Genomic DNA, 20679 nt, shown 5'->3' on the forward strand with positions numbered 1-20679 from the left:
CTGCTGGAAAGGTAAAGCCTTCCTGCAGCAAGTGCATGTCCAAAACAAGCTGCTTAGTTCTCAACATGGCATGCCTCAGCCAGGCCTCGACAAAATTAAATGGCCACAGACACTCATGGTAGTTTACACGGCGACGGTGAAAAACTCTGTAGCGTGAAACTCGTGCTTGTCAATCCTGCCACCCTGGCTGGGCAGCCCATGCAGACAAAGCTGCTGACAGCCTTCCATGCATTTATGGTGGGTAGCATGGGGTAGGCATTTCCTCAAAGCTACACTTGAAGACAGAAACAACGGTTCCTGCTGTTGACATTGTGCGGCTGACTGCCAGAGATCACTTGCAGAAACCCTCACAAGGGCCATGCTCGTCTGTTTCTCAACAATCATGGGCAAGAGCATAAAACTCACTAGAGAGAAGTCAAATTCATGACAGCGTTCACCTTGCATGTCCTCAAGGTCTCAGTCCACAGCCTCCCCAAATTAGAAGAATGACTCTTTCACATGTACACATTCTCTTGTTGACCCAAAGCTGGCTGTAAAAGGGAAGGAGCAACTCTATCAGCAAAGTTTGTCATCTCATGGAAAGTCCCAGAACAGCTCTGTCTGGTCCACACCCACTCACTCCTACTATCAGATTGCCCAGTCAAGACATGGAGCTCTCTTGGCCATACTGGGAGGCATCTTAGAGCTGCAGCATGTCCAGTTGATGGGCGGCAAGGCTGGGAAATGGACAAAAAGCTACTCAATGTCCATATTCCCATACTGCATGCTCTGAATTTCCCTTCATGCTGGCTCCAGCAGAAGCTGGCTAGGTTAGGCAGTGATGTTGCTTCAACACCCACAGCCCAATGTACCTCTCACACCATAGTTTATCACTGAAGCACGTATGGGCATGAAACAATGCCTGCCTCACAAGAAGGCCCTAAGCGTGCTTTCTGCAAGATGCTTTCAATGCTAAAAATGCTTGCGTGGCTGAACATGTGTCTGTATTTCAGATGTCCCAAATTTAGTCTACTAAACTAGCTGTGTGTACAGGAGGTTGACGTACTCTCAAATCAACTGCTAAATATACTTGCTTGGTGATGTTCTGAAAAGGACACTACAGATCAAACACTCAAATGACATCGAAAATGCAATCATCACAAGCCACACTAGTGAGAACAACAGATATATTTGAAATAGATGCAAAAATTAAAAATTCATCATTTCTGTACTTTAACTATTTCAGTCCAAAAACCAGACAGCCTCAGACCCTATCGCAAGGCAAATTCAGTCCTACTTCACAGAGTTTTTAATACAACCAACCCCCCACTTCCAAGAATATAAACCTATTTGAAATTAATCTAGAGGAAGACAAAAACTTGTTACAAACTGTACAGAGTTACCGAAGTATTTCGGATTCCTTCCCTCACGTTTCACATTTTTTTCCACATTCAAACCTATCCTGGTCCTGGTGTTGTGCAACGAAGTTAATACGCAAAGTTTTAAATATAGAGCAGTTACTACATTTTTCATTGTTGCATAATGACTATGTAATCTGGCTTAATAATGTACATAGGATAAAGCCAGAGAAGAATCTCTGCACCAAAAATTCACTTCTGGAGTCAAATGTTCTCCAGGTACATTTGTGAACCAAAGTGGTCTGGGCTGAGCCCACATCTCTGGGGCAGAGCGCCCTGTGGTGAACTAATGGTTGTGTTTTCTCCCTGAAGAAAGGTGATTTTACCTCCCTACCAGACATGAAATTCAGCATAAAATACAGAAGTGAGCTAACTGCAATTGTAAGATGCTCGCGTTTTTACAGGAAGACTCTTCACAGTTTTATTTATGAAATGCAAATACCTGCGTTCAGGGAGCACTCAAGTTTTAGATAGAGAGAATCGGCAAACACAGAAGTTCAGGATCCTTTGTGACATGCACTGGTCAGGATGAACAGAGACAGCATCATTATTCATAAATTTATCATTATTTCGAAGTTTTTAAGAAATGCACACCAGCAGTAAAAACCTTCCCATTGCGACTTCAGGATTCACCTGCCACCAAGGCAAAATCAGAGAGAGGAACTCTGCCTGCCTTCTGACTCCAACATCAACCCTTTCTTACTAGAGAGCTTGAGGCAGCAAGTCGAGATCACTTAAGGGCTTCAGTTCTTATTTATTTTGTCACACTCGAGCGATGACAGAATTTTGCTGCAAATGGCTTTAACGGTACTGAAAATTAAATGTGTTCATATTATTTTGTATATTCCTGGGTATCATGGCCATACATATAACATAGGTGCACACATAATTATATACACCACTCTGCTTAGTATAAGTTTGTACTCAAGTATACTTGTCTCACTCCTCCTTAAGCTAACACTTTTCTTAAAGTAAGTGTCAGGAATGATATCTTTAGAGCTCTACAATACTTTTATAAGCTAGCAAAGATGATCCTGTACTAATTAAAACACATTTGTTTACAAAGGCATTTAAAGAGATTATATATGAACTTCCATCTTAAATCATAGAAATTCAATCATATAAAAATGATTTCTAAAGAAACCTATTTATTAATGGTCCAGACAGAATTTAGCATATCTTCAGCAAAATATTAAATACAATGGAAGATAACAACCCACAACTGAAGTATAAAATTCTGTCTCTTCCACATTTATTTCAGTCAGAAACACTTTCAATACTTTCTACTCTATAAAGGATACCTCAAATACACTTTTTTTCCAAAAGAGGCTCTAGCTCATACTCAAGCTGAACAATCTATTTCAACTACACAACAAATTCGCTTTAGTGAAAAGGAAAGAAAACCTCTTAGTACTAAAGCACTGTACCATAGCAAACCACCCAGTGTGCCGATTGCTACGAGATGTGTGAAATGCTTGCTCACAGTTGAGCGCCTCAGAGTCAAAACCAGAAAATTCAGTAGCGCCCTTAAAGCAAACCTCTTGGCTTTTTATTATCCAAGAAAAGATAAGCCAAACACCAGAGTTCTGCAATAGATGCCATTTTTTTCCCTCTTAAGAACAAAATCCTGAAGTTTGTGCTGCAGGTGAAGATTCATCCAAGGTTTGTTCCACTTGGCATTTTTGCCCATGTCTAACACCTCATAGAGGCCTCTGCAACTAAATTCAGCAGCAAAGCCTGGGAAGGTGCTGTGGCAACTAACAGGAAGAAAAAGCTGCAAGTGCCTAATTGCAGTGATTGTTAGTGAATTAAACGTAACAGCCCTACTATAAGTGCAACTGCGTGCTTTATTTACTTTAGTATTAACTTGCAGTTTCAGCCTCTCTACACGTTTTCAGTGTGCTGAGTATTTTCATGCATCTGTTTTGCTAAATTGAACCCAGCCAGATAGCTTTAGCAGCCAGGTAGCTGGTGGTCTTGGGGTACCTCTGAAGTACCCAAACACAAGACATCAACTGCCTGCGAAGGCAATAGCTGCAAGTATATCTTACCATCACTAGCTTTCAAAGAGTCAGTGCTGCTATGAACTTAGTCTTCTGCAAGTTTTCACACGGAAGTGTCTGGTGCTGTTCCTAACGCTAAGGAAGACAAGAAAACCTCTGCCACCTATTATTCAGCTTACCATTTCAACGTTTTGTGCATTTTATCATTCTGAAAAATATTTAAGTACTCTATTTCACTATATATACACTGCAGCATTCACAGTGCATTTTATTTACTTTCACTTAGCGCCACTTCAGCCCACTTGCTGAGCCAAGACTCCACACTTTAACTTTGCCTTTTTACCTTCCAAATGTTGCAGCTTGTTCACGTTTGAGAACATATGCATGAAACCAGAACTTATTCCTACCTCTTTCAGCGAACATAAGTTCAGGGAAATATCTGCAGTGCCACAAATGTATGCATTTTTGGCCAGCTAAGCCTCTTGGCAGCAGAAACCTAGAAAGCCGAAAGCTAGCTGGGATGCAAGCCGGGGACAGGTGAGTACTGTAGCTGGTCTGCACGAAGGAAGCTGCTGATTCCCAAGAGAGGGGATGACTGGCAGACCTTGCTGCCCATGTTGCCCTCTTCACCCCTCCCTCCTTTCCCCATCCCTCTAGTAGCTCCCTGCTGAGGGCAATGACAGCTGCCTGTCCTAAAATACGAACGCCGGGCTACATCAACGTTTCTTCATCTCTCAAAATGCCTACAAGCCAACTCTGATGCTCCTTGTATGCCGGTTCTCCCCAGAGAGTGAGCTGTGGTGGCCCATGTGCTGCTGTAAGCCAGGGGCAGTAGCTAAGATGGGCAAATGACATCGACTCCGGAGGCTCGCTTTGGGCTGGAATGACCCTGTAAAGCAACCTGGACAACTCCAGTCTGAGACACCTGACTGGAGCCTCAGCAGCTGGTGGCTGGCCAGACCACTCACATGTTGTTCCTTCAGGAGTGTATCTGACAGCAGAAGCAGACAGACAGACTGATGAGGGTCCCAGAGCTACGTTTGACTTTGGCCAGCAGAAGAAATAAAAGCCCTGTGGTACAGCTAGTGCTTGTTGCCGTATTGTTCCTCGACCTTCTCCCACTCAAGTTCTCCTCCTGCTGCAGAGAGTGAGCACAAGCTGTCAGAGAGGCATGCAAGGTGTGACACAGGCATCCCCCCCGCTGGTACCACCCCACCGCACACTCACCCACGTGCCTAAACTGCCTGCAGACCAACCCAGCGAGATGACAAAACCAAAATACAGTGGTTGGTTTCCAACCAGTCCTTTTCCTTCATGGGCTCATGGCAGGCACTCAGAGGAGCACTTGTGCACGGCAATGCACAGGCAGGACCATGTCAGCAAGGACACCCGGGGTAAGTGGGATGCCAGCAGCTCTGACTGGTATCAGTTTTAACTGCTGGGGAACCGTAGCCTCAGGCTCCGCAGTATTAACAGCTGCAGGACCGACATCGACATCTGACCACCCTCATCTCCTCTCCTTGTTTTTTTCCAGGCTCCTCCCTACAGCCAGGCTTGTCCTCACAACTTTCCACAGGATTCAGCCATCCCACTTTCTTAAGCTGATCTTATTGGAAGAGCAGCCATGAAGGGTTTAACTTCAGTCCTTCATTGTCTCGGAGATAAGTAACAGCAACACGCAGAAATCCGAGATGTGCTTTATGGGAAATGTCAATAGGAATTTATAAGCTATACAGGGATTCCCAAAAGCATCACAAGCAAACATAATGGCAGCTGGATACCATTTGTCTTTCCTGGATGGTGACCATCTCAAATTTACATGTATAGGATTCTCCATCCTTTGACCAGTGGCAATAAAATCTCTGACCTTGCAAGAACGTGAGGCAACAGAAATCAAACATTATGGAAACAGTTGAAATCCCCAAATTCCCTCCAGTAAGTTTTTGCCCTTGTATGGATTTCTTTTCCTCTGGGGAAAAAAAAAAAAAAAAAAGGAGATTCCAACCTATATTTTAGCATTGCAGCCTTCAGGTTGTGCTCATCTATAAAGAACAGTTTTCTATATTTTAAACCTTCAAAGTCAGTGTCAGACAAATCTGAACAATTATTACACTTATAGAAAAGGAACTTCTGTTTCAGGTGTCTTCTATTTTTAGCCCTGTTATATACTGATTATCTTTCAACATTTACCTCTCAAACGCTTTTAAGCAGTAGCAAGAGAGTTATCACCTAGTACCATGAGCTCAGCATCGCACAGTACCTACCTAGTACAAGCAGATGAACAACAGTGCCTTATGGGGAAATACATGACTGACAGAAATACCTTTGTACACACTTGAAAACAAGAGTCCACAAAAAAATAATCACCCATGCTTTTAATAAACATTTAATACTTAATTGATCCAGCCCTCCACCCATTTGTTTCGCACATTAAAATTCACACATTGCAATTTAGTAGTCCTCCTAAATTAGACCTCTCAAACCCATCTGTCTTAGAGCACTCAAGTTTCTTAGATTACACTGCAGTGAGACTTAAGATTTTAAGTTTGCCTGTTACCTCAGAATAGTGACAGGCCCAATTAGATAAGGAAAGTGCCACTGCAAGATCATACCATTCTGGTACCAAGCAGTTTTAATTCCCACTTGAAGTTACACGGGTACACACGTACTTACACATGCTCCCTACTGAAACCCCAAGAGTGGATTAGGACTCGCCACCATTTACATGAGTGTGGTAACGCTTTGGTCCTCGATGGCGGTGGAACACCGCAAAGCAAATTTGCGCAACAAATCCAAACCCACGACATTGGTCTGCAGGTCTGCAATAGGTGTGTTTTCAGTTGCCACCTTTCACGGCACTCCTGTAAGTAGTTTATTGAGGACTGCTGCTTATAGGTCGAAGAGAATTGCATTTATTTAAACAACGAAAAGCTGGGTAACAATGGGTTTGCACTGGGCTTACACGCAGAGAAGAACAGGATGATAACTATAATTTTCCACAAATTAATCATTCACCAAAAGGTGGCTGAAGAGGATGCAGTCACTCTCCCCTACAAGCGGCTCCAGGGAGTGTATATGTCCGTCTCGCAGGGCACTGAAGGCACAAGGTGCAGCGTGGCTCTGCACACACAAGCTACACGTTTATCGACTGACAACACCCCAGAGCAAGTTGCTGCTTACAAATCAGCTCATGGCTTGAAACCGGCTTTAATTATCAGACTGTTTCCCCACATCAAAATGCTAAGCAAGAACATCGTGTCTCAGGACATTTGCCAACAGGAAGGATCTTAAAAAAAAAAAAAAAAGAAAAAACGGGGGGGGGGGGTGTGACTACAATGCTTAGAGAAGCCTAGAGAAGTTGAGCCGTAGCACAGCACTAAGTGAGGAGAGCATGGTACCAAGCCTAGCGAGCTTTTTCTGCCTGATTTTAAACCTCCCTATAGACCTAGTTATTTTATACGTATGTCAAATGAGGGGAGAAATGTGTTCAAGATTTATTTTTCTTTTACATCACTGTATGATGCCAAATTAAAGGAGAGGCAAGTCAAGCTGAATTATTTTAGCTAAATTAAAAACATGCATTCCCATCACACACTGAGCATGAGGCCTTGGGATGGCAGACAGCCGGAATTAAACAGCCTTTTCCTGCATCAAGTTAAGAGTGTGAGGCATTAGTATCTGCAATACTGGATACCTGTGACTCTGCTTTTATTGTCTATTGTACCTCTATATCCAAATGCCAAGTAAATACCAAGCGTCCAATTTAACTAGCCTGACAAATGCTGTGGGGACTCCATGTTCCCACATGCATGAGGCACCAGAAGAAACAACAGCAATTCACACCGCAATTTTAAAACCTAATCAGAGTTAAGGCAACTATATCTTCAGCTCAGCACCTAAACAATCGCTTTCTTGTTCTCAGAGGTAGGAAGTTTAAAGCTCTGACTAGGAAATTAAGTATCAGAAAGGGATGTTCAGCGCTACGTCTTACTTCCTTTTTTGCTTTTGCTAATACTTCCTCAGCATCTGTACCTACCAAAGCTTCGTGGCCACCTTAGAGGGAGTAGCTAATGGTGGCAGCTTGAGCATGCACGAATTAAGTTAATTGGCTTTTGAGGGAAAGGAGGTGGTGGGTGTTGCTGTCTTTTACCGCTGTTGATATTTGAGATGTTCTCCCACGAGACAGTTGGCGTGCCCTGGGACAAGAGCAAGGTGCCTGTTCCAGCCAACCGAAGGCTGGTTCAGACCCCAAGTGAGAATACCAAAGGAAAAGAAGAAAAGAAATCACCCTGAAGTAATTAAGAATACACGTCCCCAAATGTCTTGCTGTACGTCTCCAACTCCATCACTGAAATGTTGTAATTAGAGGTGGATAGAAAAGACAGAGGTGTATATATAAACAAATTTAGGGAAAGGATTAAATGCATTGACTGTAATTAAAGATGGTCTCTTCCAATGGGTACTCTTACTTTCATATGAATTAAAAGCTGAGCAACATTTATGTAATATTTCCCCCCTCAAACAGTGACAAAATCTGGCGTCCCAGGACAGTGGAGGGTTGCAGATCTGACAGTCCTGCTTCAAAGTTTAGATTTAGCTTGCCACAGCACAGATAGTGCCTTGTTTATAATTTAATTTCCGTCCTATTTCCCTTTCCATTGAACAGTACAAAGCTGGTAGTCTCTGTGCCAGACAGGGTGCAGTCGAGCAGAATCTGAAAATGATCCATTTTGGGATGATAAGGTATGGAACAGCTTTTCAGAACTCTCCCCCTTTTCCCCCTTCTTCTTCTTTCTTCCCCACAAAACTCAGCCCAGATTTCTTAAGCACAGCGTCCTGAGGTTATCTGGCAATGGAAGGAAGAACCATAAGTTTGGACACACTTGCCATGTGAGTATGTAAAATCAGGCAGTGGGAACCAAGACACCTGATAGTCTATTTCAAATACCTGTTAGCACCTAAACGCAGTAACTGCTTCTAGCCAAACACATACAACAAGCTCCCAAATTTCCCTAGCAGAAATTATTTGCTCCACCCATGCTGACATTTCAGCAGTCAACACAACAGCACTTACCAATCAGGATTAAGTCAGCTTTCTTGGGTGAATTACAGGGTTTGCTACCTTTATGTTTTGTAAATACCAGCTAATGTGGTATGTAAGACACACAGTGTCTGTGCAGACAGTATTTGCAAACGCTGATGGTACTCCCAACTTCAATAGGAGCTGCTGAGTTCTGTCAGCAATTACATGCCAGGCAGGCCCCTTATTTAGCACCTTGTATCTTCATTTAGTTACCTAAATTGAAACATCAATGAAAGAAAAGCAGATAAATTTGTTAGGCATTAATCCTAAGGTGGCAGTTGGGAGGAGGGGACTCGCAAGCAGTTCCTCAACCTTTTAGAAAAATGTTACTACATTCAGACGTAGTCTTAAGACTGTTTGCCGAATCCTCTGCTTTCTTGCTATAAGGTAGAACCTAATATAGGCTTTCTTAATGTAGGGCATGTAGCCTGTAACTAGAGTTACTAGTTTTCAGGTTAGAAGCATTGCAACAGATGACCTCATGTACATGCATCCAAGCGCACACCTCTTCTGTATCATCTACACCAATCTCCAGGCACGATGCTAGTAGTTACACTGATTTGTATAGAAAAAAAATTGTGTAACATAAACTAGAATTAAACAATAATATTAGTCACTTGACATCCTTTGACAGGCCCTGTCACTTTGCTCTATTCTAGCAGGATGCGTACATAGCTTAGTATATGCATTTCAGTTTCCATCTCAAAACACAGCACTCTATGAAGACCCAAAACAACCCTCTCCTTCCAAAAATAGGGATGGGAGGGCGGGGGGGGGGAAGGAATCTCTTATCCATTCTTGTGAATTGCAGTTCTTTAGGACAAGAAAAGTCAGTTTTAACTGGATGACCTGCACGGAGTTTTTATTTGTGTGGGGGTTTTTTTTCCCCCCAAAAAAGGCCCTCCTGTGAACGAACAGTATTATTCTTTTTCACATTTATGATCTGCTGGCTAAATGTTCCTGCCCAGTACAGTTTCTGGAACCTTAACTGCATCCTCCGTAGCTGCCCGGATGTGATGTGGGGTTCAGCTTGCAGGCAGGCATGCACAGCTCCTAGTGAAATCCCCTGAGCAGGGCACAGAATCAGGCCCACAGCCTGCCACATGCTAAACCACCGTGTGTACCGAGGGGAAAAAAACAGATTAAAAACTACTTGACCTGCAAAGGAATTCTGTGTAGTAAATCTAAGCACAAGTGTCTGCCGACAGAGACCATGAGGGGAAAGCAGCATAAGCTGTAACAGAAAAGTACACATCGTTCCATTCAGAAAGAGACATTTTGAATTTGGGACAAGGCCACGGTATATCCAATACTCAAATAGGGTAAGCAGCCCATGGAAAGGAGTGCTGAAAATAGAGCTAGAGATACCAATACAACATGGAGACAGGGAGAGGAGGGGACAGGACAAGCAACCCACAGAATATAGCCACCTCCTCCAGCCTAGGTTGCTCCCTTAGTGTCTACTCCAACCAGGGACACTGGGCCATTGAAATTTTGTCCTCATGACATATTTGGGAGAAAATAATCCAGCCTCCTGCAGTTTTGGTGTGAATCCTGAGTGCAGAGCCAACCTTGCCTTAAACAGCCGGAACTGCACTGCTGGCTTCCAGGTGCATTTGCCACCTCTTCAAACCATGGCAGCTACCACTTCTGTATACCCAGTTTTCATTTGTGGGTTTGCAGAGACTTGACTGGTTGGGATTCAGCCATGGATTCCCATTGCATTACGTAAGACTCATTTCAGAGGCCAGCTTCTTAAAGCCCATTAGCTGCCTAAATACCTTAAAAAAAAAAAAAAATCAAGTTCCAGCTCACTTGCCCAGATGTAGCTAAGCAAGCTTAAAAGGAAAACATTTTTTTTTAATACCCAATTCAACAAATCTTTTTTTCCTCCAATCAAGAAAGCAGTCACCACCAGGCATCTCTTCCCCTGTTTGCAGGGAATCAGCACCTAGCTGGAAGTCTGGCCATCTCCTTTTTGTACAAGACCAGCCCACTCTTTTTACCACGGCGGTTAAGAATTGGCCAGGTCAATTATCAGATGCTGAGAACATAAACCACCTTTCACATAGTCCATTAGAGGCTGACACACAATGGACTTATGTTTGGAGAGAGGGATGAACAAATTCAACTGGAAAAAACGCAGGTACTTGGTTTCTTGCCCATCTGCTTTCTGCTGGCTGTTTGGCTGGCCAGGAAGCACATGGCTTTCTGGACCCCAGACCCAAGACTGCACTTAGGGTCCGCAGTTCAAAGCCATCTTCAGCAGGAAAAAGGACATTACAACATTACAATTTAGTCAAGATTGTATTTTAGCCCATTTTTCATTGCTGAATAAAAGCTTTGTCCAAAAAATGAGGATGTATATATCCCTGACACCTGGAATATAACTTCCTGAGCAGATTAACTTTGAAGCTTCATCTGCTTAACATACCCCTCCTTTCCAAACCAGCAGTCTAGGTGGGAAGACACTTTTGTTGGGAGTGCATGATCAGGTGAGCTGCTGTGTGCACTGAAAGGACTGCAGTTCAGTGCATGGGCATTTCTAGTAACTATTGCAGCATGTAGTACAGGACAAGCCACAGGTCCAGACATTTGCTGCCTGCCTAGACGTGGGATAAAGGTGAGGAAAGAATAGCATTTCAGTGCAAAGCTTTAAACCTTCTAATTTCTTTAATTCCATGGAGTCATCAGATTCAGAAACATGGGACATTTCAACAAAAGCACAGGACTAAATTTTCAGTTCTGTGGGTCCGGTTCTTTACAGACTTTGCTAAACAAGCTCCACAGAAAAACTCACTACAGTAATTTAAGACACAAACATCATATATACTTTGCCTCTCTGTTGGAAACCTGAGGTTAAGTGACAGGTAAAAGGGGGTCTGAGCTGAGACTCAGCCTTGCAGTGGCTGAGGCAACCCCATTCACCTGACCACCACAGCTGGCATCCTCAGAGAGGCAGTCATAGCTGGGACGGGGGGGCTGATGCCTAAAGCATGGTAGCTGTCTTCTCACAAAGGCAAGTCAGACTCTTAAGACATTACCTTGCTTAAGCAGTGCAAAGGTATGTTTATTGCAATAAACCACTTCACATCAACCAGGTGGTGTAAAAAGTTCCTTACTTGACGGGAAAACCAGAAGAAACAGATATAATACAGAGGTTAAGTTCTGCTAGTGAGATGAGGTGATTCCCACCACTAATGTAGCTGCCACATTATCTAGATGGTTTATGTATAATCTGGACACGTCCTAGAAATGGCAGCAGTTTTTCTAGACCCATTATAACAATGAGATCTGTACCAGGTCAGCAAGACCCATCCAGTGCAGCACTCTCCAGGCAATAGTGGCCAAAACTGGATGCTTAGGAGAAATATGAAACTGATAAAGCCTATTCTGTACTGTAAATTAATACCATCACTCAAAGAACAGATCGCACTCTCTCCCTGTGCTGGCATTTGGGTGTGCCTGTGACAGTGAGCTGGGTCAGGAAAATGAACCAGCTGAAGAAGCAAGCTTCTTCCCTCCCTCTTGTGCCGGCAAGAAGCAGGACCCAGCAGCAGCAGCATGCAATGGGGCTGGGTTAAACTCATGGTGGAAGCACAGCAGCGAGACACATGCTGGATAATCCTTCCCTGGAAGTACCTCCACCAGCCAGTTAGGGATTTCCTCAGCTAGTGGCTGCACCGTAGCCATTCAACATGATGGATCAATGCAGTTGTATCTTTATGCTGCATAATAGTACTAACTGCAATGGTAATTTGTGATTTTGAAAAGGCAGCCCATAATAAAAATAAACATTAAGCATTGTTTTGGTATGCTATTATTTCAATGACCTTTCAGTTCTGTTTCAAAACTTCCAAGTTTATCAGCAACTGGCGATTACGTGCTTTTCGTTAACCCTGCAATTTAGTAACATGAAGAACCACAGACAGAATTTCAAGACATCCATCTATGCACTCTTTCAGCTTACACAAACTTTAAACACCAAGTAACCCTAGTGGGTGAAATTAATGTACCAATGAATATAACTGCGCTGGCAAGCTCATCTGCACTTCCTTCATGAAAAAACTGATTACCTATTAGAACTTAACTTCAGAGGCACCTACTCTATTTACTTTATCAGCTAATACTGTAGGTCATAATGCTCACATCAAAAACATACATATTTTTCATCAAAACCTGCATTTATATACAGATATCTACTTCATATACATGATTATGCACTGTAACAACCTTTTTTCTGGCAAGATTTTAGGTTTAAATACACAAAGCACTACCCAAAACTCAGGACTGCACTGCCTTCTGCACACACCGGAACATTTTCAGTCTCCGCCTGATCAGCACCATAAACAATGCATACATTAGGCTCATTTGGGAAGAAGGAAAGGTTTGTTTTCTCCTGCTGAAAGGTTTTGCACCTTCCCCATCCCGGTCTTGCACTTTAAAAATTCAGGGCTGTCCCACTCAGCTGATCCAGGCTATCTCCACAGCAGTCTCAGTACAAATTAGTGAGCCCTGAACAAGAGAGAATTGCTCCCTGTCCCACCCAACACCCAGTGAATAAGCTAAACACTTGTGCACTTCTTCTCAGAGCAACTTGCATAGGAAAGCAGGGAAATGCCCCTAGAGCACACCGCTCTCAACAGCAATGCCTGGTTTTTACCTCCACCCGGCTCAGCTCGCCAGCTTTTGTCAAACCTATGCCTAGGGACCTGGGATGGGATCTGCTGATTCCTGCAAGCAGGAGAGCACCTGCAACTCAGATGCTGCATTGCTGAGCACTGCCGTGCTCAAGATCACTGGTCCATTCTGCCCAAAGGCATTAATCAGCTTCCTCTTCTAATTATACTCCCACTGTTTGCCAGGAGTTTACTATTTTGTGGAATGCAGGCGGGAAAACTTGTACCACTGCTGATCGCCCCTTCCCTCCTTCTTGACTAAAAAAACCCCACAAAACCCCACAGAGAATAATACAAACGGTTTGACAGAGGCAGCAGATAACCGTCCATCTATATCAAGCTGTACCATGGTCACCCAGCCAAGGCACTTGCTCAGCTCACACGGTGCTAGCTTGGGGACATGGCTTGCCGATTTCGAGGCACACTTTTATTAATTTCCTCACTAATTCTTAAAAGCTGTTCCCTAAAATCATTCCGTTTCACAAGCTGTTTTCAGACTTGGCCATAGAAATGACAAGATCTTGAACTCCTCCTGCAGCAGAGCTCCTCACAGCCAGGCAGGAGTGAAATGACTTTGTCACCAAAGAAGCCCTGACGGGTTGGTCCCAGTATCCCTCATCAGGGCTCCATCTGCTTCCGACAAAAAAGGATGGACCACGGCAGGGAGGTGTCGCTTCCTCCCACAGTCCTGCGCAAGCTGGGGAGACAAGTCCACACACGAATAGCAGAGGGCAGATGACTCACTGCCTTCACAGAGCACCGTGAAGATCTCAGCACAATCTTCAGGGGGATATACCTTGGTTTTTACATTGTAATGTAGAACTAGTATAAACTGATGCAAATAAATGAGATTATGCTGTGTCTTTTTAAGAAGCTTGAGTCTCTCATGGATTCTTGGGCTTTTTACGCTATGAAAGTTGAATTCCTCTGTACAGCTGTCAGGTTAGGTCGATTTAAAAACTGCCTTGCAAAAAGTCATGATTACCAACATACTTGCTATTTACATTGCTCTGTGAAAGCCTACTGATAAAATGCTCTGGCTGAAACAGTAACAAGAAATATATACATGTACATATTTGTCATTAGGAACTAGTGACATCTGAGTGCTATTCTGATTGACCTGTCTGTAATTATTAAAATATCTTCTAGAACCTCATCTGTCCTTAGGATAGATTTCCTGCCTTCCTACTTTTTGTTTAGGGGGTTTCCTGTTTCATGGCTCCGAGATGCAAACCTTAATCACACAGGACCAAAACAGGACTGCCATTAGAGGGATGAGTCCTTACAGAGTTTCACTATAATGAAAACACACTGAAGTTCTGAGCAGGGTATTCTAGGGAGACTTAAAGCAGAGAAAAAGGAATTTTATGTATGAATTGCTGACAAACACTTTACCGTAATTGTAGTCTGAATTCTATCACATAATGAGAGTTTTTGTTGGAATTATGTCTCTACTTCCATTCGTCTTCCTCTGAGCATCTCCTCAAGAGCATGCAGAAAAGAGACCCAGCAGTAGAAAATGCAAATTAAAGTAGTGGTGCAAAACAGGCGAGCCTGCACTCACTGAGAGATCAACCACTGCCATTCCCACTGACATCAAAACCAGAGATTAAAACCTCTTATGGGCAACACCAATGCAGAATCTAAAACAGCACCGTGAACCAGTACACAGCTACCACAGCTTTCTGGTTAGTGGCAGCTCTGGCCACCCTCATCCAGGACACAAAGGCCCTGTAAATGAGGAAGCCATTTCCCTGCCTTCCAGAGCACAGTCCAGCCCACAGACACCACGTGAGGGAGTGGGCAAGGAGGAGGATGTGAGCAGCCATCTCCTCTCTTCCTCCTTGATGGGCTCCTGTGAGATAACCAAGTGTGCCTCAGCCAGAAGCATCATGGCTGTGGTGAGTCAAAGGCGCTGGTCCTGGAAAGGATACACCTCCAAAATCAACATCCAGTGCTTCGCAGCTGGCAGGGCAGGGCTGCGCCGGGGGAAGAGGACGGGCTCTGCTGCAAGGGCCAGCTGCTACAGAGACACACTATGGCTGTGAATCTTCCATTAAACTTTGCAAGATGCTCGATGGATTTTAATGCAGTTTTAGTAAAACAGTGAAAAACAGTACAATCGGTATTATCAGCTCATACACCCACAGTGCTGGAGGAGGGGGTTGTTAAAAAAAAATTAAAATTACAAGAGTCCTTCGCACCAATACGTTAGGTAACTACAACTGTACACACCTCATCTGCTTTTGTGAACATCTCTTTGCACACACAAGGATCTTGCACTAATTTGCAGGTTCTCACCAGGAATAATAAAATCTGGCTTGAAGTATAGTGTAACTGTCGGAGGTACAGCAAGCAGCAGCAGTTACAAATACTAGTTGTATAATCACAAGACATACCTTGCAGTTTACCGATTTTGACCTTGAGATGGCAGAGAAAGAAAAGGTAGCAAGGCAAATACTATATGGTCCAGCTACTACAAAGATACAACACAGAACTGAAAGTGACAACAGAGATTGAACAATTAATAGATCCTTCTTCTGCCCCTGCATCTGCTGCAAATGTTGCTGTGCCTCATTTACTATGCTGCTTAACATGTTAAGGCAGAGCAGGGGGAAGAAGAGGCAACTCCATGCTCATGTTATAAAAATGACTGGAAGAAAAGAAAAAAGTAATAGATTATCGCAAGTCTGTAATGATGGAGCAGAGGAAAAGGAAGAAATGGAAAGATGATGGAAAAAAATGAGAGTGAGAAAGAAGCACAGTTGGGGCCAAAGATTAGTTTTATTTTTTTAAAGAAGCGTGACCGAAGGACAGAATTTTGCATGAGGTTATTTTCCTGAAGACTCTGTCAGCAGAACTTCTGCCAGATGATTTCACTGCCTTAGCCAATGCTCTGTACTCTGCAGCCCAGGCCTGCATTTGTGAGCTTGAGCCTTCCCCAGTTCCTCTCATCTCTAGGATGACCACGTGGTTATTAGGCAGGGCTATAGTTTACTCATATTACAATTAAACTACAGGAAAGCATGTAGGCATGCAAGGGAAGTGATGGTCTAGCTGCTACATAACTGCAGCCACAGAACAACACACAAAAAACACTCCACGTGAGTTCAATCTTGTGCCATCAACCATGTTTCACGTATTTAGAAGCATGCATATAGATTTAAGTCATACTCACACATACACCCCTTGCTTTCTTTGGATGCATGAAACCTGAAAGACCACAAACTACACGAAAAAGAACAGAAAACTACCCAAAAGAGAGTTTGTCCTGCTGCCTGAATGGTAAGTGAAAGGCAGCGATCCTGCAGGGAGGGTGCCACGGCACTGCTCAGCTGGGGAACCGAAAGCCAGTGCAAAGATGGGCACCTTTTGCATTCGGCAGCTCTCTGCGTGCACCTTCACAGCAGCGTACCCCAAGAGACTTCCTACAGCTAAAAAGCCCGTCTGCAAACAAACTCTGACAAGATACAATAGATGGTAAACACTGCCTCCAAAACTGTGCAAACATGAGTTCTTTAAAAATCAGGTCTTCAGGCTCTAATGAATGTCCTTGGTAAGGAAGTACAGCTTTTCACAGTGCTGCATACACAGAACCAGGGCTGCAGCTCAGGAGTTGCTGATTTCTAGCCCACACATAGCTCTTTGGACAGGACACGTACCAGCAAGGAAGCAGACGGAGGTGAAAAATGTAGGTACTTACATGCAAGATGAAAATTAACTGCACTTTAGGCATACTTTAAAAAAAACATAGAATAACCCTGTGTGACATATTGTTCCCCAAAAATCATCCATCCTAATCACAAAAGACTCCTGATTGTACTTATAGCATTTAAAACCTCTAGCAAACAGTTGCTGCAATCAGATTCTTTATTAGTAACAGTATGGTTAACCAGTTACAGCATTAATCAGTCCAAAGCTAATTATCAGGGGTGTTTCAAAAATAGTACATCAAACAACAGAAAAAAAGCCAAATAACATTATACCTATTAGATTTTAGTTGATAACCCCCCCCCAACTTAATAAACTATTCAGTGCAGAATCAAAACAATTTCAACAAAATATTCTTCAATAAGCATGGCAATTCTAATGTCAGCCGCACATCTTTTAATTTGCTTTTTTCTCAAGACTTACCTATGTTTTTCTAGTTCGTTGTGTGATGACCTATTAAAAAGAGAAAAAAAAAATTAGAGAAAAGGATCAATACCAAGATTTAGCATATTTAAAAGCCAACACCTGCATAAGTTGCAAAAGAGCTCTCTAAAACATGTATTTATAAGGATTATGAAACAGCTTCGCTGTTAAATTGGTTCACTTTTACATCCCTTAGATACTTAAAGGTATCAACTTAATTTCCATGAGTAAACCGTGGGTTTGGGGGGGAATTATAATAAATTTGCATTTATTAGCATTCAATAGATTCAGAGACAGAATTGGACATAAAAAAACGAGCAGGTTAGTAATAAAAACAGCCCACAAGATTTTTATCTGTGAAGAAAAATTATGAGGGGGCAGAAAGTGTTAGAAGATCTAAATGGCAACACGTAAGAGTAATAAGCACCCAGAAAGCCAGCTTTCAAGCCCACGGAGAAGCAGCAAGAAAAATCAGCAGCTAACCACTGCTGTTGCTGTTGACATCTTAATGGCAAAAAAAGAGGAATCCTCTTAATTCTTCCAAGTCTACAAACAGAAAAAAAAAAAATAAAATCACAGTCCCTGAACTGATCACATCAGTATGCTATTCTCTTCCAATCCACTATGATTCGAGATTTTTTTTTTCCCCCGAGATGATGCCTCAGGTTTTTCGCCTTTAGAAGGCAGCCCTAACTTCTTGGAGGATTTTTTTTTTCATTGATTCAGCTGGAAATATTAATTTTATTTATTTATACAGCTCATTTATCATTTATCCCTCATTTATCCCTAAAATGAAGTTACTGTCGCCACTTCAAAACGAGCAACTTCCCAGACCTTCACTTTTGCCCAACTGAAAACATTGCCAGTACGTAAGGATCAAAAGATACAAAGGCGGTGGCAGCTTTTACGGCTGGCAGATTACGTCAAAGCAGCTCTCCTACAACGTGCTGTAACCCTTGCCTGCATCTGGGCATGATGTGCTGACCCAGATGGCTTTGTGGAGGTGTAAGTGCACAGTCCATCGAGTGAGCAGAGGCATCCCAGGGTGAGAAATTCTTCCTGCACAAATGCACGACCTGCCCAGTGGCAAGCCATTCTGCCTCTCCCCGCACACGTGCATGCAGCTGGATGCTGTGGTATACTTAGGTGTTACTGATGACAAAAGCATCTCTCCAGCCACAGAAAGGGGAAAAAAGAACACAAAGCTCATGCAAAGAAATAACCAACGAACAAATCCACAAGCAATTTATTTCAGCCCAGCACAGCTCCTGATCCTGCAAGGAATTAAGCGAACTGCCCCTCTGCAGGTAGAAGAAAACTCAAATGCGCACAAGATTCAGCACTGATGTTAATCCATTTTCACTGGAAAGCATTCCAGTATTGTTACCAAGACACCAGCTATGTCAACCATTACCTGCTATCTGTTTCTGAAGAGCCTATGAATTCAATTTTTTTTAACTTGTTGCATCAAATGGGCCACAATCAGGTAACGTATGTGGTTCCTACTGTGCCACATAAGTGCTCCTGACCAATGCAGCAATGCTGGAAGTGTTTTACACATATTCTGTGCTCATTAATAGGTCAAGGTGGGCTGGCTTTGCTGTGATTTACTGCCTTTGCCATTTGACCATAATAAGGAAGCATTGTTTTTATTTTCTACTCCCACACACACAGAGATAGCTCAAACCTTTTCTCCTCGAAAAGTGACAAAACACTATGCCAAATCTGCCAACGGTTACGAAAACACACAGAAAATATAAGTTTGGGAGGAACCATTCTCGCCAAACACCCCCAACAGGCCTGTCAAAGGCACAAAGACACTGTTCGCAGGGAGCTCTGGAAGAGAGAGGAAACACAGGCTGGCCTAGATTCAGCCCTATGGCGTGGCCTCCCTCACACTTTTGGCAATTACACGCAAGACAAACACGATTACTGTAACTAGCCAATTCCGACCTGCCTGCTGTAGCGGAGCTCACACCCAGCTCTGGTGAGCATGCACGGTGACTGCTGCACCCACAGGAGAACCACTGGCCAAGAAATTCAGCCTGCACGGAGTATTTTGCTGGGTTAAGAGAGGATGCAATGCATAGCTGGAAGTCCTTCTGCGTGCAGCACACTGCCAAGGCACCTCTGGCTCACGAAGGATGACCCTGGTGTTCACCTGGGATACGTCCTGCCAGACCAGCTTTGGAAGGGCACAGCTGCCTGCCCTGGTTACGCCAGCTATGAAACGGAGCGGCGGCGAACACGTGCCTCTTTGCAGAGCTCGTAGGGATGCAGAACCCTAATCGATGTGTGCAAACACGGGCACCAGCCACACATTTCAGGAGGTGCAGGGAGGCTGACTAATGCCTCAACTATCAGGTCCTATCTGGGAACCAAAACTGAGAGTTTTGACATTTACCTGACAGTTGCTCCACCTACAGAATAGGCTAAATACCCTATTATAAGCATGAAGGTTTATTTTTTTGTTGGGTTTGTTTTCAGAAGAGATGAACCTCTCCCTAAATATTGTTTATTCTCTCCTTCACTGTCTACGGCACAGTATATTGCAAGAATACCCATCTCCTTCTGCTCTTCATGCAACCTGAAGCGAGCAAAAAACCCGTCAGAATGGGTCTACACACAAACCAGCAGCCCAAGCACCACCTCCCTTTTAAAATGGAGTCTTTTATTACTTCAGTAAAACATAAGGCATGGGCCAGGACTTAGAAGATATATGGATATATACACATTTATAGAGAAGAGTCAGATTCACGACTGTGGTTTTCAGACAAATGGTCTGGTGGAGCCCTTCAAAAGTGGCTGCAAGAGAAGGAAGACTTTTGGTGTTTAGCTTAAGTTCAGTATGTTAGGTTCTGTATCTCCAGGCAAAATCTGGGGGAGTTGGGAGTAGCAGTCATGAAGGAAAGGTGTCAATAAAAAGGTCCAGATAAAAATAAAGGGAAAAAGCCAATAATAAAAAAAAATCATCAGCAAAATCACAGATTGAGAAGGACGAGGTCAGCAATGCTGCTGCTTAGACTACACTGTTGACTTGAGACAGCCCTAATATCCCTTTAGCAAATGCCATGCAGTTCACAAGCTACGAAGTAGCAGTTAAATTTTCTTTGTGAATAAATTGTCAACAGAAGATTTGAAAGAAGGGGAAGGAGCCAAGTAAATGTAGCTGTTGGTTTGCAAGTGGCTGTGCCACTTCCAACAGCAAGTCCCTAATGCTGTCACCTTCCACCACCCTCCCTCCCCCTAAACAAGACTTCTAGGTACTTGTATTTGAGCACGTGGTTGATGCAACAATCATCACAATTAGGACGGGTGCTAACTGAGATGATAAGACTAACCCAGAAAAGACAAGTCGTCCCCCCACCAAAAGATTAACTTTC

At 43.3% G+C, this 20679-nt stretch overlaps 1 protein-coding gene across 2 annotated transcripts in view; it reads right to left on the reverse strand.

Moving 5' to 3' along the window:
* MXD4 (MAX dimerization protein 4) overlaps positions 1-20679 on the reverse strand; it is a 39793-nt gene that overhangs the window by 12110 nt on the left and 7004 nt on the right. For both annotated transcript variants that reach the window (XM_059817466.1, XM_059817465.1), the window contains exon 3: positions 17297-17326. In XM_059817466.1, coding sequence (XP_059673449.1) covers positions 17297-17326 — 30 coding nt within the window. The remainder of the gene's footprint in view (positions 1-17296; positions 17327-20679) is intronic.

This window comes from Gavia stellata, chromosome 5, assembly GCF_030936135.1.
Source record: "Gavia stellata isolate bGavSte3 chromosome 5, bGavSte3.hap2, whole genome shotgun sequence".
Lineage (NCBI taxonomy): Eukaryota > Metazoa > Chordata > Aves > Gaviiformes > Gaviidae > Gavia > Gavia stellata.